The sequence below is a fragment of the Pagrus major genome, chromosome 22 (genome assembly GCF_040436345.1).
Source record: "Pagrus major chromosome 22, Pma_NU_1.0".
Taxonomy (NCBI): domain Eukaryota; kingdom Metazoa; phylum Chordata; class Actinopteri; order Spariformes; family Sparidae; genus Pagrus; species Pagrus major.
In genome coordinates this window covers 22,399,863-22,426,634 of record NC_133236.1, presented here as the reverse complement: position 1 = coordinate 22,426,634, position 26,772 = coordinate 22,399,863, and the positions used below count along the sequence as shown (strand labels likewise).

The 26,772-nt window shown below is 42.8% G+C and overlaps 1 protein-coding gene across 2 annotated transcripts; it reads left to right on the top strand.

The window, feature by feature from the left end:
* Positions 1 to 507: 507 nt before the first annotated feature.
* map7b (microtubule-associated protein 7b) lies at positions 508 to 26,772 on the top strand. 2 transcript variants are annotated; one of them, XM_073492505.1, is made up of 19 exons: positions 522 to 684; positions 13,519 to 13,689; positions 13,812 to 13,889; positions 14,513 to 14,676; positions 15,557 to 15,674; positions 16,692 to 16,802; positions 17,608 to 17,703; positions 19,037 to 19,156; positions 20,346 to 20,494; positions 21,561 to 21,700; positions 21,996 to 22,228; positions 22,397 to 22,547; positions 22,644 to 22,803; positions 22,891 to 22,995; positions 23,076 to 23,126; positions 23,221 to 23,254; positions 23,814 to 23,925; positions 24,019 to 24,197; positions 24,855 to 26,772. In XM_073492505.1, the coding sequence occupies exons 1-19, from the start codon at positions 639 to 641 to the stop codon at positions 24,863 to 24,865; spliced, it is 2,229 nt and encodes a 742-aa protein (XP_073348606.1). In that variant the 5' UTR covers positions 522 to 638; the 3' UTR covers positions 24,866 to 26,772. The 2 variants fall into 2 exon arrangements, with proteins under 2 accessions (XP_073348605.1, XP_073348606.1); XM_073492504.1 differs by lacking the exon at positions 17,608 to 17,703 and having other exon boundaries at positions 508 to 684.

Genomic DNA, 26,772 nt, shown 5'->3' with positions numbered 1-26,772 from the left:
TCATCTAATTAACATAGTGAGTAAAAAGTGCAATATTTGCCTCCACAGTAGTGCAGTGGAAGTATAAAATAGCAGTTCTTCAAAATTGTATTTGAGTATAGTACTTGAGTAAATGTACTTAGTTACACTCCATCACTGGTGACAGTCTACTATATGGTTTCACCATATTGATGTACTTTGAATGCCAGTAGATGTCAGCATACTTCAGACAGACCTGACACTGTGTAGTATCACTTGTACACCTTGCCACATCTCAAGTTTATCAAGCAGTCCCCTTTTCCTCCAATCAGTATTATTATCATCACTCAGACACACTGACCAGTTTCTTAGCTGGGCAGGCAGGACTACACATCCCACACAGTAGCAGCTAATGCTAATTAGCCTCTAAGGTGCATTTAAGGCCCAAAAATGAAGCAAACGCATTGAATGACTCAGACTAATAAGTGTGAGAAAGGTGTATTCTGCCTCTAGTGTGTCATTATAACACACTGCTGTGAGTTTGCTGTAGTTTCAGGTTAGTTATTCGCCCGTGTGGCACCCCCACCTGTCCGTGGGAGGGTGCCCGGCTGCCTCAGGATCACTCCGGCAGGTCCCCGCGGGTTCCTGCCGCTGATCCCTCTCAGCTGACGTCAGGAGAAATGGCGGACCAGGATGGCAGCGACGCATCTCCTCCCGAGTCCCAAGGTGAGTTCCTACCGACGGGCAAAGTTTACTCTTGCAAACTTTTAACACGGACGAAGTGTTATTTAAAAACTATTAGGAGCTGGTCCGAGGAGGGTGTTTCGTTTGAGTTTGTGTCCGTGTTTGAAACGCTGAATGACGGGGAGACTGAAGTCCTCGGAGCCGGGTCGGTCACGGGAGTGGGATTAACTATCAAGCGACTCACCCAACAGGTTGCTGTGCGTTTGTTTCGCACGACCTTTTTGCTTCTGAACTACACAGATATCGTCAGTTTTACAGCTGTCGGCAGATATTTTGAGCTCCTCGGACACCTGTTGCTGACACTTGGTCACCCGGTCGAGGCGCTCCTCCGGTTGGCTTGACAGGTGAATTCTTGACGTGACCGGAGGCTCGCGAGCTTCGCGATGTGTCTTCAGGCTACAACTTTGTTCTCTGGCTGTTACAGGTGTTTTTAAAAACACGTTTCACACCGTGCACACAGGTTGGACTCGCCTGTTAACACCCCAAACGTCTCTTTAACTCTTGATAAATGCACACCTGCGACCTAAACAGTTAATTCGTGGCGTTGTCATTAATTATATTAAGGTTAGGACTGAAAATGGCCACTCACAGCCTCCATAAAGTATGTTTGTTTTACCTCTTTTTCTGTTGGCCTGGTGTTATATTTTCATCTCAATATGTTAGCCATGTATAAACCCTAAAAGCAAAAGCACATATTGGTGTTTGTTTTTTCTCCTCAGTGTTTGAGCTGCTGTCAGTGTAACAATTTGCAATTGTTAAAAAGCATCAAAGCTATACCCACTTCTCACCAGTGGTGTCGCCAGAATCACAGAAACAAGAATATTGTGGGAAGTCCATTTTTATTTTTTTTATTTTTTTGTGATTCAATTCTGCATCACAAACAGGACTGATTCAATTTCTGCAGCACAGTTCTCTGTCGTTTGGACAATTGAATCACATTTACATGTTTCGCCTCCGGCCAGACCTGGCTTATGTCAAATAATGACACAACAGGTGTTTTCAATTAGCTGTTAATTTGAAAAACACCTCCGGTGACATCACTGTACATCAGATCAGTGCAAACCATCGATGTGTTATTGTGCATCTAATTACTTAATCCATAAACTTGACGCCATCTACGCCTAAGATGCCCTGTTGGTGTTACTGAGGGTTCAGCTTTTGAATTCTGCATGGTCATTAGCTAGTTGGGGTGGGACAAAATATCAATATGGCAATATATTGTAACGCTTCTGTTTGCCATACGATTATCAATACAATGGTGCCATATATCGGTATTTTTATTAAAGCATGCAGGTGCTATAAACAACTCCCCTGACAATTGGACTGACCGGAGTTACTACTTCCTAACTCCTTGTGGTGGGAACTTCAGTAAACTTGATTTGCACTGTATTACTTTCTGGGAGTTGGCCTTTTTTTACTCTTTTTACTGGCCTACAGTTACTCTGTGATTCCCACCCCATAAACTAACCCAACATGTTTCTCGAGGAAATGTGCTGGGTTAATGCCACACGTTCTAGACAAGTTTGGTTTGGCTAATCAGGATCAAGTTTGCGTCAGAAGTTGAGCTGTACAAAGGCAGGCTAGTTTAACTTTTACATTAACTGTTAAGAATAGATTTTTTTGTCAGATAGGTGTGTATGCATATTTCAAGAAGTGAGCGGAGCCATTTCTAACCCAGAATGTGATGTAAAGATCCTTTGTGACAGTATTTTAGTGCAAGTATTCAAATAGGAACCCCATTTCAGATGTTAAAAGAATGAACCATTTATCCACAAATGGTTGCAGCGGGTGTAGAAAAACAGGCTATATCATTTTACCACACTGAGTATCATCATCCTTAATTCACTGTCATCCCTAACACCGGTTGAGTGGGTGTGTCACTGAGTTTATCAAGTAGGCCGCAGGGATCTTGTACTGTTTGTTCGGTCCACAACGCCTCCTGAGAACTCGGCACTAATCTATGCTGTCCTAGAATCATCCCAATTGGATGCAACTTCACTGGAAGTTGCGCTAAATTTAACATTTTTACTCAGAAATGATCAGTGAAAATAAAAGGGCAGGTCACCTTGTTGGCTTGAAAAAGCTTTTACTGACAAATAATTTACAAGTATTAGACTTAACATTTTTAGGATTACAGTAGCAGCTTTTTTGTTGGGTACTATTTTTGCTCTCCTCTCCATCCACATATTCATCATCATCTTTTCATTTTCCCATGAATGCATACTTATGTCAGTCTAAAGTGACTGTGCTGCAAACTCTTGGTGTCCTTTTTCCATATTGTTATGCTTTCAAGCTTTCCAATCCTGCTGTTTGCCTAGTATTCATAAACAACTTCCTTTCATATGCATTATTTATCTTTTTATTCTCCTGCTGCTGTGAGCTTCAAGATACCCAGTCCACCACACCACTGCACCTTTGACAACAACAGTGACTCTGACTCTAATGTTGTGATCACTGTACTGCGGGATTATCAGTCGTTCTCTCAAATCGGCCATTTTCCAATCTGTTGCCCCGTAATATGCCTGCCCAAAAATGCTTTTCATGTCTTTTCTCAGTCTGTGGCAAAACCCGTTTTCATATCTCTTTCTAAATCAGCTGACAAACTGATTTCTTATTGGTTGCTACAGCGAGACACTTCAGAGCTTGGTCATGTTACCAGGTGTCAATGTGTCGCAATTTTTCTTCATACTTGCCTTGATTGGCAAGAAGCACAGCCTTCCCTGCAGCTCCTCCTCGCCTACAGTGTCACCATGATGATTACATTTCCTAATCTGGATTGTCACCTTTGTTTGGTCACTGTGTCCACATCAGAGTGTAGGATTGTCTTGTGTGGAGGTATCAAAAGGTGGCCAAAGCTTTCCATAATGTTTTTTCTGACATTGGTGACACATCATGTCGTTGTATTCTGAGCAACAAGAAAAGTCAAGTATTTTATTTTTAAAACTTACTAAACTACTGCATTTAGAACTAAACTCATAATCCCTTTTACCTGCAGGTGGCCTATCTACTAATTGCTATGCTCTTTACAATTAAGAATAAGTTTATATAAAGGCATTGCTAAATGTATCTGTTTATATTTGATCTGTTCTCATGTCTCGTCCTCCTCTACACATACCCACAAGGTGTGAGAAGGGCGTGTAGCCTAGCCTATCCAGTTTAGGTCTGAGTGTAGGATTACAGCAGTACTTTATCCTGCGGGGACAAAGATCATATTGCTCTTTCATGAATACCGGTATGTGTGTTTGTGCAGCATGTGCTCCCGAAGGAGATGAGGCAGCAAGTCTTGCCCTGGATGCCTTCATGCGATAAACATTTGAAAGAATTGTGAATCAGATGTGTTCTTCAATAACTGCTAGTCTGCACTGAGATATTGTCTATTGGGCCGTTTGCAAAAGTTGACTTTGCCAGCTACAAGAAGTGCACCTGCACTGGGTTTCAGCCAAGGTGCCTGTCAGTTGTGTCTTTAATCATTTTGTTACGTTGCTGTTCTGAGCCACTGCGTCTTAGCAGCAGGAAGACTTCAAGCTGTCATACTGGGTGTTTAATCTTTGTGTATATTTGCTTTGGTAGATGTGAGATAAGCGAGCACAGTCACATGCCACATGGTTGTTCAGGCTGATGTTTGCACTGTTATTGGACAGGTCTCCAATAATGTGGCTTATATTAGCTATAATAACTTTATTACCCCATAATTTCTCCCTCCTCTCCATGACACCGGCCCTGCTGTGTATCTCTGCCAAGTTAAAATGCTCAGCACATCTTCTCTCTTTACTTCTCACCCTTTCATATCCAGTGCATTTGCACATGCAGTGTCAGTGTATGAAATGGAAATGAAGCACAACTTAAACTCTTAGAATCTGTTACTGCAGTGCAGCTACAACCGTACTGCTTATATACGTATTGATGCACTGAAGATTGTAACTTATGTGTTTTTGTATTACCATGTCAAATAGCTGGTGGCTCTTTAAGTGGAGAGTGGGGCGGGGACATATACCATGTGCTCTATGAGCACACCCCTTCCACAGAGGCAGCTCCAGCACTGCATTGTTTGGTTTGGTGTGTGCATAGGCGTGCATCCCTAGTTATGTATGTATGTGTGTGTGTGTGTACATTACATTAAAGTGTGCTTGTCCTCTGCTGTCTCGCATCCACTGCGTCATTGGTCCATGTGCTGCTGTTGTCAGGGAAACCCTTTACTGGTACCGGCTCACCTTCCACCGCTGGATTCCTACTGAATATTTTAACCGCCCTGCTGCCCACTTTTACTCGCGTATCTGTGGGTCAGTGTGTGTGAGCGCACTGTACAGCCAGTTCCTGTGTGATGTGATTCTTCTGACAAGTTTGCATTTGCAGAATAGGCCTAGCAAGAGAGAGGCGAGGAGGGAAAAGAGGGGCTGCAGTAACAGTAGTGACAGCAGCAGCAGCGTCTCTTGAGGAGTGAGAGAGTCAAGAGAAGTGCAATTTCTCTAGCTCTCTACCGAGCCAGTCGTATGGATTAAGTCTTCTTCTCTAAGCCAGACAACAAGAGCTCATCCTCAGATTCTGTCGCACTCTCTGTCTCTTTCACTCTTTCTCGATGCCTGGCACTGCCATCGTAGGCAGTGTGGACATGGCACAGTGAGCAGCTCTGTTTGTCTCTCTTTCACACTCTCCCTCATCATCTCTCTGCACCTTATTCTTTAACCTTCGTTAACCTTTCCTCTCATCCACCACATTTCATAGTTTCATCTCTTGCATCTCTCCTGCCCTTTTTGTTCTGCCCTCCATCTCTCCTCCTCTCTCTCTTCTTTCTGCTGCCTCAGACACAGAGCAAATATGTGCATGCAGAGGAATTAGCTGTTAGCATTAGCTGGAAGCTGTCTACATCTTCACTGAGAAGAAGACTTTAACGGGTGGCCCCATCCATCACCATCCTTGCGCGTCCACCACCAGCCTGCCCCCCCCCCCACGCCTAACACTGCAGGGTGGGATGGGCAGGGGCTGGGTGAGTTAGCCACATGCTCGAGGGTTAGCAACAGGGCAGGCGATGCCAGAAAGTAAAGGACAAGAACAAGGAAGAGGTGGAGGTGGGAGCTCAAGGGGCAAGCGGAAGCTGAAGAAGGGAGGCAGCCGTACAGCCATCCCGGCTCTCTTCACCATCAATGAGGAAGATGAGGGGCAGAAACGGAGAGATGCTTACAGGAAGAAGAAAAAAGGTATGGAAGGAAATGATTGAGGGAAGCTGACAGGGGTGTTAAGTGGAGAGCACTATGAATTTGCACGCTCTGGTACTTTGTGCTATTCGAGCTTCATTTAAACTATTAAATTTTGTATGTGTGTGAGTGAGTGTGTGAGGGCATTAATATGTAGGACAGAAAGGTAACTGGGGCAGAGAGATGTTTAGCCAGAGAGTTACAGTGTAGACACTGAATAAAACATCTGAAAGAGTGGAGCATTAAATACAAGTGTACATGTGTATTTTTTAATAGGATGGTAGTGATGAATATATGTGCCAAGAGCTTGGATAGTAAGGGAGTAATTGTGTTATATTACTATATATCTGTGTGTGTGTGTGTGTGTGTGTGTGTGTGCGTGCGTGCGTGCGTGCGAGTGTGTACTGTTTGCTCTTGCAGAGGAAAAGTCGTCTTAACCATCAAGCGCAGCCATTAGGAGACGGATGGCTGACAAGTGGGATGAGAAAGCAGTGTGTGTGTGTGCGCGCGTGCGTGTGTGTATGTGTGTGTGTGTGCATGTGTGCGTGAAAACCAGCTGACAAGGCAAGATTAGGTCAACACAAGGGCAACAGATGAGAGTGAAGGTGCAGTCCACTTCACACGTGTATGCGGTTGTAATGCATCAGTAAGCAGAGTGGTCAGTCAACAGGACAGCATGTATCTGCAGTCACAGCGGGTCTAAATGTGCAAACTCTCTTGTTGTTTTGGGTTTATTCCAGAACTTCTAAAATCTGAAATCAAAAGATTTACTTTGTTAATTTATTTAAATGCTCATTTATTCGTTCAGTCATTTTAGATCTTTTCATTCAATGTTGCTGAGTCGCATTTCCAGGGACAGTTGGTTTCAGTAACCAATTTCTGTCTGACTGGGATTAGGGTCTAAATTATAGGCTGGATCTTAAAGGCACTGGTTTGGGCCAATGTGGATGAACTTACATGAATATTGAGAGTAAATTGGACTTCTCAGGGTCCCTCTGAATTGGCAGTATGCTGTGATGCAAGCGAGAAACTGTTTAGTTAAGCACAATTTGTATGTGTCGTCTGTCCATCCTCCTTGCATCTTTCAGTTTTTCTGTTCCCATTTTAAGGTTTAATTTGTTTAACATTGATTGAGGTGGGATTTGTTCTTTGACTTCAGGAGACAGGAAGGTGATCAGTGACAAAAATATTAAGTTTATATGATTTTTCACTTCATTCACATACACTTAGTCTTCAGTCTTATCCCCGCTCTTAGCTAACATGACTCCATAGAGCTAAAGTATTTGCTTCTGCACCAGCTACATAATGTAATAAGGACAAGACATGATTCTCATACTCAAGGTTTTGCCGTTTTGTCACGAGGCGAGCACTTACACCATAAATAATAGAGGAGAATAAACCGAGTGAAGAGGGAAAATGAAGAGATGATTGTGAGATTTAATGATCAAAGAAAAGTGTGGTCTTCATCACTTAATGTGCTTTGTTAGGTGTAGAATACAGTCTTCAGTGTTTGAGAGGATTAATTATGTTAACAGTAGGTTGGATGAGCTGAGATGGAGTTTTGATTGACATATATTGAGTAAAAGTGCTTTTTTTTGTGAATCTATGAATTTGTCATCTCAGACTAAATCAGAAGCAAGCACCAAATTAATATTAAAGACAGGTTGCAAAACAAAGTTTCCATCAACATTACTTCTCGTCAAACCATCCTGGAGAAGAGATGGAAGCATTGGGCGACAGCAGTTTCTATTATTCATGGCCCTGTTGTCAAGAGCTATACTGAGTGATAGAGTGACTCTAGACATCATCTGAGCTGAAACTTGTACCTGCCCTGTGCAACAAATGCAGTCGCACCCTCCTCTCAGGCACCTGTTATCCAGACCTGACTGCCTGTCCTGGGGCTAGAAAGGAGGACTCCCACCCCCTGCCCTCTTTGCCTCTCTGTTGGCTGGAGCTTAGCGTTTAGCTTAGCATTAGCAGCGGCTAATCCTCTCAGGCTGCAGGGGAGGCATGAGCGGCACAGCGAGCTCGCCTGCTACCCACTGGCCCGGACAGCACAGCATTAATCGCTAACTCTGACCATTTAATCTGACTGCCAGTGAATGCAGATAGGCTGGGGGTGGGGAGCACAACAGCACTACGGGAGGGAGGGGCAGATTAAACAGTCACACTCTCCCTATGTCTCACTCTCTGTCTCTTTTTACACACACGCATAAACACACACACTTATGGACAAAAGGATGGGGGTTGGACAGTTGCCACAACCTGTCTCACACTCAGTCGGCTCTCAGCGACAGTGTCACCGACCAGAGCTGACCCCTCTCTCTCTCTCCCTTCCAGCTCTCCCCTTTATTCTGAAAAAGTAGCATTTCGGGTGGTCCCTTTTTTTTGGGTTGTTTGGAGTTGCTTCTTTTTCGCTTTTTCCCTCGTTACCCTCACTGCACCATGGACTTTGGATTCAAGCTTATCTTCCGCTGTGTAGGATGTTTTCAGGAAGTAGGAATGTTGATTCTGGCCCTGCAATCCGGCTAGTCGGAGTGGGACGCCAACCAGGGGTTAAACAGGTCTCATCCTGGTATTGACACCCCTGGAATCATGAGCCAAAATCCAGGTAAAGACTTTTGATTTGATCCCAGGAATTCTGCATATTTGATTGATAAACGGGCACAGGTTGAACAAGCTGTAGGTAGGAAGTGAACAGTGAAGTCTGTAAATAACTGGCTCTCTCTTCTTCAGCACACTAGATTTTAAAATGAAACATGGCTGTGATTTTGAAGTACAGGCATTTAGCTTGAAGTAAAGTGTATTTAAATTTTTGGGCTGATGGTGATAGCAGTATTAGGAAGTAAAATATTTTGATATTGATGTATTGACATATTTTTGTGTTTGAGAATCATATTCAAGGGATCATTGCAAAAATGTGTAACAGTTTAACAATAAACTTAAGTCTTCAAAATTACATCCGTGCACTGAAAAACTAAACTGGGAGTTTAATAATTACAATTTATCCCAAGCATCTTTTTCTGCATTATAATCTCTAAAAAGAGATGTTTTCATATCGGCACAAATTGGGCAACATATACAGCGATACTACCATATCTGTGATAGGCAAATACTGGCAGATAATATTACTTTGCTTATATATAGGTCGGGCTGTAGTGTTTACATCCACTCAGAATGAAAAGCGTATTTTTATACATAGTTCTCAGGCATCAAGAAGGGATACAAGTCCCACACTGTCCAATATGGATTTGAAAACCCCGAACACTCTTCATTGTTTCTGTTTAAATCCATTCAAAGTTTAGAAGAATTTAAAGTCTTTCAATACAGTTTTTTTCCTTAAATATAGGGGAAGCTCATGTATTGTATTAGCATGGCAAAAAGTGGTCTATGGCGGTTCACTGATGTACATTTATTACTGGGCGCTGGCACTATTCTTCAAATATAATTGTCTTTAGTGTATTTGCAAAGCCAGTTAAATGGCGGTCTAGTGTACACAAGCAAATATGCCTGCTGCTATTTGAGGCTTGTTTGTTTAATGACCTCGTCAACAGATGGACGAGGCTGAGAGAGGCAACAGAGGACACACATTGCGTGTGATGGAGCATTAGGAGACTATGAACCATTGTGTAAAAGTTTTTGATAAGTTTAGTTAGATGCCTGTCAGACAGTGCAGTGACCGAAGCAAAGCACTTGGTTTTGGCCCTTAATCTGCCATTTTGGCGAAGGCAGATGAATTGAAGATGATTTGGAAAGTTAAATTAGTATCTTAGTGTAGGGGATGAACACTTACATTATAAGTAGAAGGCCTGATGTGAACTGTGAGTACATGGATTCAGGATGGAGTCCTAGTCTAATCATGTAATCATTTATGTCTATGAACGTTTTCTCTCTTTGTAAGGCTTGATTTATTTAAATCACTCACTCTTTAGGGTGACCAAACTAAAACCCCATGCTACCCCGATTTGCACACAGCCTCATCTGCAACTCTGACCCACAGGATGCCCTTTGACCTCAGCCGACCTCTTCTATATGCATTATGCCCCAAGTTCACAACTTTCTATCGATTTGGCAGGCTCTAGATGACGGAAAAGCCACATCGGCTTCTTTTTAGGTCCAGTCAAATTGAGGCTGCTGCTGCTGCATCAGGCCTTTATTCAGCAAGAAACATCCTCAGGATGTGTAGAGCCAAGCTGTGGAAGGGCTTGCAGGTTATTAATGAGATGTCAGTGTAAAACCTTAATATGGATGACTGATGGGTAGGCAGAGAGATGGTTGGTTTCATCAATCTGCCACATTTCAAATCCAAAAATAATGACTAGATGTGCATTTATTGTCTATAACAGTCATGTGCTTCTCAAATAGTGTTCATTCACACAAATGCTAACACACACACACACACACACATACACACACACACACCTCTGACCACATTCGATTGATAAGAGTACATCTGGCTATTATTGAAATTGCAAGTAATGTGATTATGGGCCACACTATCTTGCACAACTGTTGCTCTGTATGCATGCTTTAATACAAATGTCCCAAATTTCCCACGAGAATCATTTACAGCCAGTTTCTGTGGAAGTGGGAATATAGGTTATACATTTATGCTGCTGATCTAAGAAAACATAACTATGTTATGAATTCAATGTAAATAGTACAGGTTGTTTTTCCACTTTTGACCAATCTGTCTCTGTCCCTCTTGTTCTCGTCTGCGTCTTTTGTGTTTCTGTACCAGACATTTCAATGAAGGGAATTGTTCCTTATTTGTGTGGCTCAGAGTGTCCCCAGCTCTTGTCGGTGAAGTGCTCCAGTTCAAGCTGTCAAATTGAGGAAAGTGGCTCTGCCTTCAGCCTGTCACCACTGGCTTATTGTGTAGTGGCCCACTCAGCTTGTCAGAAGGTCCACTTCATCATTCACTAGAAGTTAACTTGAATAAGTAGAAAGAATTCCTCATTGTGTTTCTTTTTGATGTAGACTAATGGTCATATGACCTTTTGTGGAAGTTGCTTGATAAAGAGCCACTGGATATGAAATAATTATTTGAATTACATCCCGTTTGCATTGTTATAGCCATTGACAAATCTCCAGTGTAGTATTCGAATGCAGCACAATACACTCCTCGCTCAATGAGTTAATGATTTTACGGGAAGGAATAAAACGACTAGACATTATTGGAACCCTGCCCAACCCAGCCTTTCCTGTTATAACAATAGCCGTGATAAAACCAGTTCCAAGGCTGGTGCACCTGAGGCAGGGTAGACCTGTTAATACTTGTGCACCCATCTGTAGATGTCCCATAGACTGTGACATGCAATACTTCTGCAACTGTGAGCTCATGTCTTTGTCCAGCATGTCCTTTGTGATTTAGTGTACAAAATCTGTGTGTGTTCGGGTGGAGACAGCAGAGCCAGTTTAGATTTATGCAATTTCTGCCTAAGTGTAGAACTAAGTGTAAATCATTCTGGGGTTTTTTGCATGTTTTTTTTTGCCTTTTAGTGGTTGCAGAGGCACCAAAATCCAGTAAATTCAAACGTTGCTGAGCACTGGCACAAAATCATATACTCTCCATCACTGTGCAAAAACCATCCACTGTGATGAAGGCCATGGAAGCATTTGAAAGCCAGGAAAAAGCTATCTGTGTTGTCAAATATATAGTTTTATTTTTGAGGAAGAGGAACAAAAAGGTTTGGTCCATTATCTGTTATTAAAATGTTTTCAGAATCTCTATGTATTGGCTGGGATTTCTTTTTAGATATTGTATTATATGTATAACATGTAGCTTGATTATCACACGGGCATGTCTGATCATACAAAAACTCAGCTGAGATGGAAAGTCAGTGTTAGATTTGAATAATGCAGAAAAATGGAGGATCCAGTTGAAGTTGTGACTGTTGCATTTAAATGCATACAAATTAGATCTCGAGCCAAGGTGTATCAAGGTATAGGAGACTACTGTGGATGTAAAACTTGTACTTTGCTCCTCGTTACCATCGGCCTCATTAATTACCCGACTGAGCTAACATGTCACTGAAGCCAAGAGATAAAGAAGCCAAGTAGAAAGATGTAGAATAGGGTGTGTAGCTTGTGCTATTTCAGGTAGAGTCCATGTGTAGTTTAGTCTGGGTCAGAGGGAAGGATTTAATTTCGTCTTTAACTTTCTGGGACAGATTGGTCTCTGAGGAGACTTAACTCTCTCTCTCTCACCACACTCACACAAAGGAGGTGTTGAACACTTATTTTGCACTCCATCATTGCCTTTGCATATAGTTATATAATTATTTTAGTTAATGTCGTATATCTGTCAGCAAATTTTGATCATGTTTGTCACTCTAATACTGCTTGTCCTCAAATCCTTGACTAATTAAGCCAGCTTTTTATTTGGGACAGGCTTATCTGTTTCTGCATAAGGCCCGATGGTAAGCTCTGCGTCTGTGTCCAGGAGGCTGACCTGAAAATGCTGAGTCACCCTGAGCCTGATAGTGCCATTAATCAATAGCCTAGCTCTGAGCTGAGTGGAAACACTGCAACACACCGGGAACGTTTGAGAATACAGGAAGAACAGTATATATTGTTTTTTGCCCGTTTTGCTTCCTGTCAGGCTACACTGCAGAGACCCTGCAGAGCTTAAGAGCACAGTAGAGGCAGCACATGCAGACTGACTGAAGGTGGTTTACTTGACTTGGCCATCACCTTTTTAATCAGATAACCTGCCTTGTTCATGTCCTGCTTTTACTTTCTTGTAATCATAAATACATCACAACGCTGAGCTATTCTGTGTGACATCTAGCATGGGTTACTCCTGGTACTGCACAATTCTAAGTCACAAACACTTGAATCATAACCCCTTATGACCTGTGACAACCCGTGTACGCATTTTTAAAAAAGGTCATGACCCGAACAAAATATGATGTGGAGTGCAAATGATCAAATGATTTTAGCACCAGAAGTAAGCAGCTGCAGTCATTTTCATATAGCAGTTATTTGTGCAAATCAGTTGCGAGCAAATATCTCTTTCATGCTCACAACTGATTATATATTGGAGAGACAGAGATGACTATTAATGCTGGTGAGTGAAGCATATGTACTGGCCATTTGAACATTTTATCAGCATTTGGCTGGTGGATGAAGCTCATTTTAACGTCCGTTTGTTCACACTTGTTTTACCTCGGTTTCTATTTGCCTCTGCGGGGTTCTTCTCCTTTTGCAGTGTAGAGTTTCCACAGTTATTCCAGTTGTTCCACCGTTACCTGGGATAGTGATCAGAGAAAATGAATCCTCTTGCTGTTTTGGTTGCACAATGACAGACTCGCCGTAGGACGACCTTCATTTTCCCAGGAAACATCGAGCCCAGCGGCAGGCCAAATAGCACAGCAAAAGTGATTTTTATAGCAAAGCATTACACTTTGATGATGTGTGATAAGGTAAAGCAAAAAAAAGTTGTCTCTTGCCATTGCCAGTTTCAGCTGTGGATGATTATGCACGTATTTTGGGATGAGAAGTCATTAAAACTTTGAATCTTTCTGATGTACAAATCTCTCTGTGTTTATCTCGGTCTTTCTTTCCGTTTGTCAGTGGTCATTTTACCATTGACACTTGTCTGGTTTGTTTTTCTTTCTAGCGTCTTACTCCCAGTATAGATCGGAGGATGGCAGAGCGTCTTCAGCCACCCGCCCTAGCTCGGCGGGCTCCGGGCAGACCTACACTCCCACCCTGACCTCCACCCCCACCCCTACACCGACTCGCACCACCAGCAGCAACAGCCCTAGTAACAATGCTCCCAACAAGACGGGTAAGTCACACTGGCAATCAGGGAAATATTTATACAATGACACATTATAGAGGACTGGTTCTGTCTTCATCAGTCTCTGTGGAGTCACTTATCCTGCTGTTTAACACTTGTTTGTGTTGCAGACTCGTTGCTCTTCAACAAGATTGACGAGAGACAGAGGTTAGCCCGTGAACGTCGGGGGGAGCGTGAGAAACAGAATGGTGTGTATTCTTTAACTGTGTGTGTGACAGAGAGTAGAACGTAAATTAGTGCGCAGAAGGCTTTAAAAGCATCCCTCACTTTCTTTTTTGTCTTTCCCGCAACATATCATGACTGAACTTGGTTGGTAGCTGTGGTGAAGTGCCCGTTTCACTGGTTGTTACATAAAGTCTAGGCCGAAGCCAGGCACCCCCAGTTGCCATAGCACCAATGTTACATAATAGGTCAGGCCATGGCACGGGGTTTAGGGAGGCTAATGTTTTGAATGTGTGTTTTTGTATGAGGGTTTGAGTGACATACAGCAACAAATGGGCTTTAGGAAGTTGTGGCCTGTTTGTGTTTGTATGTTATTGTTGCTGAAGTGCGTTTGTGTTCATAGTATAGTACAGTGGTCAAACCTCTGGCCCCAGCTGAGGGTCTGAGGGATTTAGTTTGTGTTGAGAGCTAAAGCCGAGTCACATGATCTACAGCTGACCCATCACACTGCTGCTTTAAGCCTGTGTGTGTGTCCATGCGGTATGTGTTTTAGCATATGATTATGTTTGTGCGCGTGGGCACGTGAACACACAAATGCACGTGCATCAAGGCATTATTGATTGTGTTTGTGTGTATGTGCGTGCATCAGCCGTCAAGGAGGCCCAGTGGCAGGCGCGTGAGGAGCGAGCCAGGCAACACTATGAGAAGCAACTGGAGGAGAGGAAGAGAAGGCTGGAGGAGCAGAGGGTAAAGGAGGACAAGAGACGGGCTGCCGTGGAGGAGAAACGACGGCAGAAAATGGAGGAAGACAAGGTGTGACACACACGGCCCTGTACACACCCATGATTATGATCTTGTTACAAACACGCATGCATGCAAACCCTTTGTGTACAACATATTTCTCATCCTCATGAACAGGCTAAAAAATATCTGTTACTAGTGAACCATTGATACGCCCTATGCCCCTTCCCTCTTTAGTCAGTTGGAGTTTGAACTTTCTCCCACTCTGCACACTTATTCCTAGTTTTTACTTCACTTTCATTTGGGCTTGATTTCAGAAGTTATCAAAGCTACAGTATAGGATACAAGTCTTGACAAAGGCTTAAAGTCATGGTTGGAAATAAGATGAAAAGAGCATGCGGCAATCACTATGGCTGAATTTGATAGGCTGAGGCCTCTGTCAGTCAAGCAATCACACCCCAAAGGCAGCACATGTTGATGGCTTTGCAACATCACATCTTCCCGGAGAGTGAAAAGAAAACCTAAAAAGGTTGAGTAAACTTGTGACATCGGTGTGATCACAATCTGTACGCCTCACAACTATCTGCTATAAAATAAAAGCAAAATGCTGCAAAAATTCTTGAAAAGACAATGACAAACTGTTGCACAAAGTTTGGAATATCTTGTTTTCTTTTGCATTTTGGCATTTTTTTTATAGGAAATAAAGCAAGCAACAGCCTAAAAGATGTCTTCACTTCCTGGGTGTTATAAACTCTAAGGACAAGTCTGAGATAAGCTCAGTGATTTCACTTTCATTTTGAGCAGGTTGCATGATCACAATTTAGATTTTATCTTCTATGTACTTCTGCAACAAATTGCTCCAGTCTTGCAGCACTGTTTTTGCATGCTGGGACGTTGTTTTATTAATGGTGATTTTGTGACGATATTGTCATTGTTGTTTTTGTGACTGAAGGCTCGTCATGAGGCGGTGATGCGGCGGACGGTGGAGAGGAGCCAGAGAACTAGACAGAAGCCCAACCGATGGTCTTGGGGAGGGGCGCTGCACACAAACACTCCCAGCACACCAGCCGGTACTTTGACACATCACACACACCTGTACACAATCGCAGCAGAAACTCACAACACTCTCACTCAAATGTTACAAAATGTTGAGACACATTTTCTTGCCTTCCAGTCTCGCCATTGATGTGACCTAGTATTGTTGTGCCACTTTTCCTCTTGAGAGGTTTATTGAATACTTTTGATATCTCACCTCCCCGATGTCTGACACTGTGTCTCTTGTGTGAATATGTCTGGCTGCCTCTGCGTGTCAGTATTGTTCTGCCATGTTTGTATTTGAACTTCTCAGATCCCCTGCCCGCTGTTGTTACTGCTAACTCACGCCCTGCTCTGCCTCTCCCCCTCTCTCTCTCTCTCCCCGACGCTCAACCTCTCTCACTTTCTCTCTCTCTTGCCCTCGCTCTGGGATCTCCCTCTATCTCCTCTCCGCTCTTTGTTTCTCTGCCATTGTCCTCTCCCCTCCTGGTCCAGGTTTTGTCGAGTCGGCTTTCCTCTATCCACTCGACCTTGCTGGACTGGAGCACATGCAGAGTGCTTTCAGTCTCTACCGCAGATACGGAATGACCTCCCAATGTGAATATTATAGCACTGAGTCAGTTAGCCAGCCAGTGTTAGACCGCTGGCTCTAGCACTGTAACTGTACAGCACCGTTTTAGCTCACGGGCATTAGTGTAAATGTAGGCCAATGTGAATGGCATGGGTAGTGTTTGTTGTTTTATGTGCATGTAGCAATCCAGTTTGTAACTTGAACTTATATCCCAAGACACAGGATCATTCATTCAAACCATTTAAGCTTCATTTTTTAGACGACTTAAGATCCATTTAGCACTAATTCATTCTCTAATATTTTTCCCCCTTTAGCTACATGTTGGTAGTTTTTCCACATCTAACCACATTTAACCAAAATAGACTAGAGTAACCCTTCAAAGAGAGATTGCTGATCCAGCTCTCTCTCTCTGTCTACCCTAGTTCTCTGTCTTTTATATAACCATTCATTTGCTTTTATCATGTTTCTTCTTTGTTTCTAGATTCTGACAGACGGTCAGTGTCCACGATGAATTTATCCAAACACACAGACCCTGTTATTACCAAGCGCCTCTCCTCGTCCTCGGCCACACTCCTGCACTCACCAGACCGAGGTAATGAAAACGATCATTACGCACAAATATCAGTATACAGTACACACTTTTGATGGTCTGCATTCGGCTGCATCTTCTGTTATTTGTGTTTGTTGTAAGCTAGACTCTTTGTAGTGTTGGTGTTCGTAGCCGTTTCTTTTATTAACTTTATTAACTAGTTTACTATTAACTGAGATTTGAGGGTGCAATGATATTGATATGGACAAAAGACATAATTATGAATTTAAAGAGTAGGTCAGAATTTTGGGAAATACACTTCTTTGCTTTTTTGCAGAGAAGATTGGTACCACTCCAATGTTTTTATGGTAAATTTGAAGCTACAGCCAGCAGTTAGCTTAGCTTAGCATAAAGACTGGAAACAGCTAAACCGACTCTGTGTGAAAGGAAGCCTACCAGCATGTGCAAAGCTCACTGACTAACACGTTAAATCTTGTTTGTTTAATCTGCACAAACACAAAGTGTATCATTGGCAATTTGCGGTTTTATGAGAATCTTTTCCTCGTCACCCTGAGGATGCTAGGCAGTAAAGACTCCAGAACGTCACTGCACCCACACAAGACAATGTAATGTCATAATCCGTGAGTTTTAGTAGGTTTAGTTTGTTATCTTTGGACGGTACCAAGCTCGCTGTTTCTTAATGCTAAGCTAACAGACTGCCTGCTGTAGCTTTATATTCAATTGTCAAATAAATGAGTTGTGTAAATTAATCTAACTTCTATATTAATTCTCAGAGTATCAAACTATTCTTAAGTGCTACTTTAACAATAAGATCACGTATCCTTTGATGTTTGTATGTTGCTGACAGGCTTACAGATGAGAACAGCCTCCTCCCCTGTCATTAGCAAAGCTCAGTCTAAACCCCGCCTACTCAATGGAAGGACCCCCCAGCACAAAAACACAGGTGTTTTCTGGGAATTTTTTGCAGTTTGGTCCATCGTATTTTATGTTGCACACTATGAGATCATGGGCTGGAGACTGTTGAGGAATTTTAAAAAGAAAAATTGTGATTATCCTTTCTCACTTCAGTTGAGAAAACATTGATAGTCCTTTAATCGCGACATGCATACAATCCCTCTTCTTCTACATGCGTTTTTTAATCTGTAAATGTATCCATGTAGCTTTGAACCTGGTTGACATTTATTTAATGGCAAAGACTTTAGAATTATATGATCTGCAATATTTACAGTAATGATTATCAACTCCAGTGTCCACACTCAGCTAATAGCATGCACTATACTGTATATGTGCATGTACCTCTGTGTGTTTCATCAGAGGGATCAAGATTTTTTTCCCCCCCTGTAGCGTGACCCCTTTCTCTAATCCTCTGAAGATAATCTTTTTGTTTTTGTGGGAACACTGTAGTGCTGTTTTTATCCCAGCTGCAACACCCACATTTTAAAAATCGGACGTAAGCATAATTATAGACATGAAGTCTACTGATGTGCCAAGTTTTTTCATGTTAGGCAGACACTGAGAAACATCAGACACAAACCATTCATTCATTGTCTGAGAACAAGGTAGCGTCGATAAGAGATTCAGGCTCCTTTGCACAGTTTCCAGCCCAGTTGTGTCTTCGCCCCTCGCTGTATTTATCATTAATTTTATTCTGCATGCTTTGATAATAGTCACATTATTATCAGAGCATGCAATGCTGCATGTTTTGCCTGATAAACTGTCCTTTGTCTCTTTTAAGTGGCAAATCAGGTTTTCATGAAGATTAATTAATAGCTGCCTTATCAACTTCTGGTTAATAAGCTACAAATTTTGTACAACAACCCTACCCAGGTATTAAGGACCCTGCATGGCCAAATATTCTTCTAATTCTGTATTTGTTGAATTATTTGCCCGATTAATTCATAGATTTAATTAAGTAAGCTTAAGTAAAGACCATTTTATAAAACGCAGATGCACTGTGTCCTCTGTTCTGCACTGTTTATATGACTGTTCTCCTCCCTCTGTTTGCTCATGGTTTACACTTCACTCCAGGCTGTTTGCTTCCTCTCATAATTAACACACTGGTGCATGCAGGTGTGAGGTGTAACATAGCAGCCTGTGCATGGTTACCACTAGCTCTTGCCTTCACTGCAAAGCAGAGTGAGGAAAAGACTAGGTAACGAATACAGTACTTGCGCATAATTTCTAATCTGCTTTGCCCGATTGCTTAGGCTAATCAGTGGGTGGTTAATAGTTTAAGTCGTTATCAAACCTCAAATGTTACGTGTGTGTGTGTCCAGGCCTGCGCCGTCTTCCATTGACGCCATGGGAGAGCAACGTGGTGAACCGCCTGCAGCAGCCAACGCACTCCTACTTGGCTCGTAGCCGCAGCGCCATGAGTCTGTCTGGAGACCAAACAGGTAACAGACACACATCCCACATGGAAGACCCTCCTGGTTCCTGTGGTCAGTAGTGAGTGAAATAGAGGATTTAAGAGTGCACACCAAACCAAGAATCACAGCTCATGGTGCTGCAAGTATAAATGCAGTTTATATGCTGGTCTCTTGACCAGAACAGTTTGGATGTTAATCAGATTTGGCCAGACTTAAAGCATTACACCGTCTGAAACTTCCCTCACCAGCCTGTATCAGGCACTCAAAGCTCACACACACACACACACACACATGCACACACACATGCACACACACAGGTATAAACAAGTAAGCTGTTCAGGAAGTATTCCCCTGCTGATATCATTCCTTGTCTCCCTCTATTGTTACCACGGCAACAATGGCTTTAGATAGTTTGTGTGTGTTTGCATGAAAACCAACTCTGGTGTATTTCTGCCTGTTTGTTGTTGTGTGTTTTTTGAATAATTATACTCTCTCTTACACTCACATACACAAGAACTCACTCGTATTGACTCTCACACAGCACACTTTTTTTTCTTGTCTGCAGTGTACTTGCTTGTGTATTTTGCTGCATGCTCACTTCCTCGATGTGGTGTCTGCGTTTAATGCATCTATAATTAATAGTTTATTCTGACTGAATGACAAACTCTTATTAAGTAGAGATGCTTCCAACACTGGGACTCTTTAGAGGCGGGTTTGCCAAACCCCTGAGGTTTAATAAAGCAGAAAGTGAATGGAATGTTTTCCATATTACATCCTGGCTTTGAAAGTTGTCAAATTGTTTTCTTTTTCTTACTCTCTAACCTGGCTGATCAGCACTACTAAATCCCTCTATTAAAAACAAAACACTAATTTCTTTGACTGATAGTTCCCAAGTGATGGTTGCAGCATATTAGCAGCTGTGCTTCCAGTCAGTAGCACTAATGTCTTCTCTCTCTTTTTCTCTGTTTCTTCTCGGCTTCTTCTCATTCCTCACAATCCTCCGCTGGTCCTCCCAAACTCTCGGCTTCCATTTATTAACCCATCCTCCTCATTCCTTCCTCTCCTTCCTGATCTCTCGCTCTACGTGCTCCCGTTTATCAAACCCTTGCTGACATTCCATATATCCTCACACTGTCCCGATCCATACCTTCCTCAAAACACTTCCACACTCTCACCTCGTACATCATCGTAGCCATGCCTGTGTGTCCTCGCTCAGTGTCCTGCCACCCCATGGGCTCCATGTCCTTTAAGGCCCTGCAGGCTCAGCCGCTTCCTCACTGCCGCAGCCATGACAGGAGCCTCTGCAGGGAGACGGCCTCATCTTCCTCCAAGACTGCCCGCAGGAAGACCACCGGCACCACACAGGTGGGTCATCGACCTCTAGAGAATGTTATAATAATGTTCTTGTTTTTTTCCCCCCTTGCTTTAATATTTCTGATCTCAGTGTTAACAGAATTACGGTCTCTGTGCATACACAACAATGATGCATTTGTTTTGGGGTGTTTAACAATGCTCTCATTCATGAGTTATTTATGTCTTTTTGCTCCTCTTCCTCTTGTTCATCTTTTTAATGCTGATAATGTCCCAGATCAGTCACATACAATATATCAAGAGTATCTGTGTAGCTCTGCTCCTCTCTCTCTCTCTCTCTCTCTCTCTCTCTCTCTCTCTCTCTCTCTCTCTCTCTCTCTCTCTCTCTCTCTCTCTCTCTCTCTCTCTCTCTCACACACACACTCTCACACTCACACACACACACACACACACACCATATTTTTCCTCTCTGTCCATCTGTCTGCTGCTGCTGTGTCACAGCTTATACCATTAAAGTCTTAGAAGGAGGGCATCTTCTGTACTTTTTATTCCACACAGTGACCCAGACACACATGCGTTGAGCACACATGTACACAAACACATTCATAATCTGGACCCAATCCAGCATAACGGTGATATACCAGTTGTAGCACTTATGTGCCATAATGTCTAGATCCTGTGTAGACCTCGGTTAATGTTGATGTTACTTAAAGTTTGGCATGTCAAACTACAATCATTTCTACACCTCGAAGATGATGAATGCCTTGTGAAATGCTTTAAAGACGGTTGATTTATTGTTTTGTCAACAGTTACGGTAGGTTTTTTTTATGTTGGCATCATGACCTGATGCCAAAGGTTACGAACGGTCAGAGGAAGGCTGTCTGATTCAAATCCTGTTACTGATCATCGTCTGCTGCTGTCAGTAGGACACCTGAGTCTGGGCACCTTCTGTACTACCTCATTACTTTGTGTGTTGCTAAGGACACTTTTATAAAGCACTATTATATTATTATATAGTATAAGAGACAGCATTCTGCTTGCATACTTGGGTCCTGTAAATCCTGGCCATTTTGGTTAATAATTTTCATTTCTTCTTTCATGCCATTTCCTGCACCAATAGAGCAAGGACCGTGACCACGTCAGGAAGTCGTGGAGCAACCTGTCACTCCCATTGGCTCCCATTCTGACTTTGCCCCCCAACAAGCGCTCATCCTCACCAGGCAAGAAGACCAGCAAAGTGACAGCACCCTCTCCTGGCAGGTAGGAGAACACACCCGAGGCCCATAATTAGATTTCTGACAGATTGGAGTTCTGGATTACTGGAAGCTGGAAGAGGGTGTAACAGCTTTATAAGGTTTTGTGCAAGTATTACTATGAGGGTGATTTTGGGGTGAGGGTTTTCTTCATGCTATGCTTAGGATGAAGGTGAAATGGATGATATCAGTAAACTAGGCTCCATGAAAATTGTCCATACACTAGTAACTAGTAGATCTACATTTGCTCTGATTTTGACCAGCACTTTGTAGCTAACTGCTGCTCTTCTTCCTGCACACAGACCTCCACAAAAGTCAGCAGGGCGGCCCCCGACCCCCAAGCTGCTTAAGTCTCCGGGAGCAGAGGACCCTGGAAACCTTCGTCCTTTCAGGATCACACCCGAGAGCCCCCAGCACACCAGAACCCAAGGAGAGGAGGAGGAAGAGCAGGTCCTCAGTCCTCCTCAGCCTCGGCCTCAGCCACTGGGTCAGAACAAGCCTAGTAGTGAGCAGATACCAGCAGCAGCATCCAGCGGTCAGTTACCACTCTCTGAAGTGTTATTTTCATGCTTCATTCATAATTGAATATTTGTTTAATAGTGAATCGTGAATGTTTTCTATCTTGGCAGTGTTTTTAATATTTGGGTGAACAGTTTTTCTATTGTTTACTAGATTATCTGCTAATAATTGTGATGCTTTTTAGAGAATATAAGCAGTCCCCCAGCCTACAAGCCCTCAGCAGGCACCACAGATCCAGAGGAGGCGAGCCGAATCCTGGCTGAGAATCGCCGCCTGGCCCGTGAGCAGAGAGAGAGAGAGGAAGAGGAGCGCAAGCAACAGGAGGAGCAGGCCAGGTACGTCGACTGAGCTGCAGTAAATATGAATGTGATCTGTGAGTGCAAGAAGATGGATAATACTGAAGGTGTCTATCTGCATCCTTGACTGTACAGGTTAGCGAAGGAGGAGATGGCTCGCCGTAAGGCCGAGGAGCGAGCAAAGAGAGAGGAGGAGGCTCAGCGCCTGGCAGAGGAGAGGAGAGTGAAGGAGGAGGAGGAGAAGAAGGATGAGGAAGAGAGACTTCAGAAAGAGAGAGAGGAAGCAGAGAGACAGGTCAGAGAAAGTGTACCAGTGAACTTGCAGAGGCATCCAAGAGGTCTGTTGTCACCATATGAAACTGTCTTTGTGTTTGTGTCTTAGAAAGAGGAGGAAGAGTCTCGACAGAAAGAGGAGGCGGAACGACTGAGGCAGGAGAGAGAGAAACACTTTCAGAAAGAGGAGGCCGAACGCCTGGAGAGGAAAAAGGTGACGCACGTTCACACACACGTCATTTTTCTTAATATCCCTCATGCACAGTGCATGTAAAAGCTCTTGTTTTCCACCAGCGTCTCGAGGAGATCATGAAGAGGACAAGACGTTCAGACACAGCAGAGAAGGTAACGGCTACAATAAATATTGTATCTGACTAACCATGAAGAATCTCTGTTGTTCCTGAGTGTTCATTCTCTGTTTATTCTTCTCTATCTCTAGAAAGTTGTTCCAAACAGGAATGGAGACAGTGCAGGTAACTTAATTTATCTCTTTTTGTAACCACACTTTTGATAAACTACTTTTGCAGAGGCGAAGTTTTGCTCTTCTGTTGTACTTTAAAGAGACAGTTCACTCCAAAATCAAAAATACATAGAAGTAAGAGTGCGTCTTCTCATGGAGTGGTTAGCTGACTTTGCTAACGTCACAGGTCAGCCGAGTGAGGATGCCATTAATGTTTACATCCCGTGCTGTCACAAGCACAAGTGTACGCCTCTTGTCCATGTGTAGATGCACACTTCCTTTTGCGCAGTGATGCGGTTGGTGGAGAAAAAAATAGTTCCTACGTGAAACTGCTCGCAACAAGGTCTGTGGGTTATCATAATGTGGGAGGACCTGGGTCATGATTTCTGGAAAGAGACATTACTGTTGCACCAGCATACATCTCTATGGCCGATACAAAACTCGGCATCTCACACCAAAACAGTCTAGATGGATAAATAACAGGAAAAATATGTATTTTTAATTTTGAGGTGAACTGTCCCGTTCACATGATGCTGTTTCTGACTGCTGTGTTGGTTTTCTGTCATCATCAGCAGCTCCTAGTCCATCTGCAGTGACCGCGTCACCGACACACAATAGCAACGGTCGCCAACCTGACCCCAACCCAAACCCCAACACCGCAGAGCTGAGCCATCCTGACCAGAGGTAAATGTCATGTAAATCCTCACAATGATGTTGTCCATGACTGTGCTGAGGGCAACATTTAACAAAATGTTCCTTTCCATCCTCTGTTCTCAGCGAGAACGGGGAGTTTGAAGAGGTGATCGAACTGCCTTCACATTCCAGGCTGACTCCTCCTGAGGGAGAGGAGCAGCAGCATGAGGAAGAGGAGAGAGTTCCTGTCGTAGCCTTCAGGGAGAACGGTCTCCTAAAGCCTCTAAGCGGAATAGAGGACATATCAGCCCAACAGGGTCCAGGTCAATAAGCATCCTCTTTCTGCTCTGCCTCGGCTTCTTTCATTTATCATCATCATCACTTTATTCTCTGGATGTAGTCATAGGGGATGTCGTTTTCATTACATATTCATTTATTACAGTATATCATTTTATTTTGAGAGTAGCATAAAGGGACAAGCCTGTTCTGTACAATGACTAATGAACTAACTTGTATCTTGCTCACTGTGTTCAGCTTTTGGTGTGAACCCTATTGTAGCATGTGCTGTGTAGCTGTGCTACATTCCTTTTGACCATTTTTTAATGGAAGTGCAGTACTTAACCATCCATCCTCTCTTCTTCCTCTGAGCTTCACACACTGTACCCTCATTGTGAGCTGAATGGGCAGTTGGCTTCATTTACATTTTAATTTACATTTATGACATTTGGCAGAGTGTCCTATCATGAGCAACTGAAAATACCAGTCAGTGTTTAATATTACAACTATATTCAATATCAGAGCAGGTGAACACAAACATTTGGAAGTGATCAAAACAAACAAAACTGTGTGGAAACAAGGCGTTAGTCACAACTGATGGTGAGCTGAGCATAATTTGTTATTTGTGAATTAGAGATCCTTTTTGAAGAGGCCCTTAACCTTCATAGCAACTGGCACTAATCTATGTCGTCCATGTGTTTTAGATGTTGCCTGATGCCCTGTTAGACCGAGATGATTCCACGCCCAGAGAGACAGGAAGTGAGATGGTCAGAGAGAAGGTAGCACAGAGCTGTACAAAGGAAGGACTCGCTGCATCACAGCCAAGACCCCTCCAGAGGTTTACTTACTTTGTCACGCTCCCACGAACGACAGAAGAGCACCGCGGCCACTTCCCAAAGATGGTGTCTCCTCCAAAGATCTCCTTAAAGCATCTCCAGAGAGAAGTTACTGTCCCTCTACAAACTGTGTAGGGATCAGACCCGCCTCTCTGTCTCTGACCATGATCACGCTTGGTCATAATGTTCTGTGTACAGCCCCAACTACCCCTCATTCTGAAGCGAATGTCCTGAAGTCACAGGAGGCCACTGAGCGCCTGTTCCATCATGTGAATCTCTTGAGATGTGTGTATGTGTGTCTGTGTGCGTGTGAGAGAGAGAATGAGAGACTAATAATAATGTAAACTGAGATCAGCTGTAAAGTCTTCAGCCGTGATACTTGAAGAGTTTTTTTTTCTGTCGCTGTAGAACACACTGTAATCAGACTGACAAAATCAGTGGCGTTAAAACTGGAACTCACTCAACAGGCTTTGAATTACAGGGTTTCATTAACGCGTTTGCTCTCTTTGACTGGAACCTCATAATTCTCATGTTTCTTTTGAAATGTTAGAGAAGAGATGGGATGCAGGAGTGCATGAAGTTGTTTTAAGCCCACAGGAAAGTGTCATGTAATATATTTTTGCTGTGTCTACAGTGTTTAAGACTATAGGTTATTACTGGGGTGAGGCAGGGGGCGTCCTGGAGTTCAAGTTAATGAGAAAATGAAAATACTGTTCTCTCAGAAAACTGAGAATTAGGGTGAAAACTACTGATTTTTTTGTTTAGTTTTATTTAATTGCTGTACAGATGAAATGTGATTCTTTGTTTTCGTCCTCATCCTGTCTTTGCTTTCTGTTCAAATGAAGAAAAAAAAAATCTGCTTTGACGTTAAGTCCTGCTCTTTCCTTTCATTAGTTTACCCCATCAATGCTGCATCGTACGGTGTTGAAGGACACAGCCGCCTTTTGTCAGAGGTTAACCTTTGTTGTGGCCCAAGTGCAAAATGGAAAAAAAAAAATGTTCTGGTTGTGATGTTAGCTCTGAAATAATCTGATTAATTTGATCTTTTTAATGAAGGATTTAAGAAGAAATGCTGCTAATTTTTGATGTTCCTTTGCCTTACCGCATCATAGGAAGAATGAGATGACTTGTCTGTACTCAATGAAGATACGCATTCCCATATGAACTTTGACATTCTGGCCACATGCCCGAAATCTCCGGAGGCTTCCTTTTCTTGATCTATGTTAAAAGTATGAAATGTTTGTCTGTTATATCATCATATAAGAGCTATACTGTCAAACAATGTGTCCTTTTATAATGCTTTTTATGACAGAAAGACAAACGAGGGATTCAAGTAAAACACTGGAAGCCAAACATTACACCCAACTCTCAGTAATGCTGCTCCCTTAGCATTTGGTTTGAAACCTTTGCACTTAGTTTCCTCTTTGTTAACCCTAATGGAAGGAAACTTCAGAAAGATTACACGTCTTGATTATGTAGTGCTGGTCTTTGCCAGTACTACACAGCATGCCGTCATCATCATGGTGACTTGACGTTGCTCGCAAATAAATTGCTTTAACAGAAGCAAAATCCCTTGTAAATGACATTATACATAGATATCCTATAAATTATGTTTAAAAGTCGATATATTTTACTAAGACTGACCACGAGGCTTTGAAAACTAACAAGCCCTTCACTTCAGAAGAGGGGCTACGGGATGAGATCTTTGAACCACTGTAAAGCTGAAATCACTGTACAACTGATGCAGCTGTACTGTTTGGCAAGTAAATAAAACTTTTTGAACTGA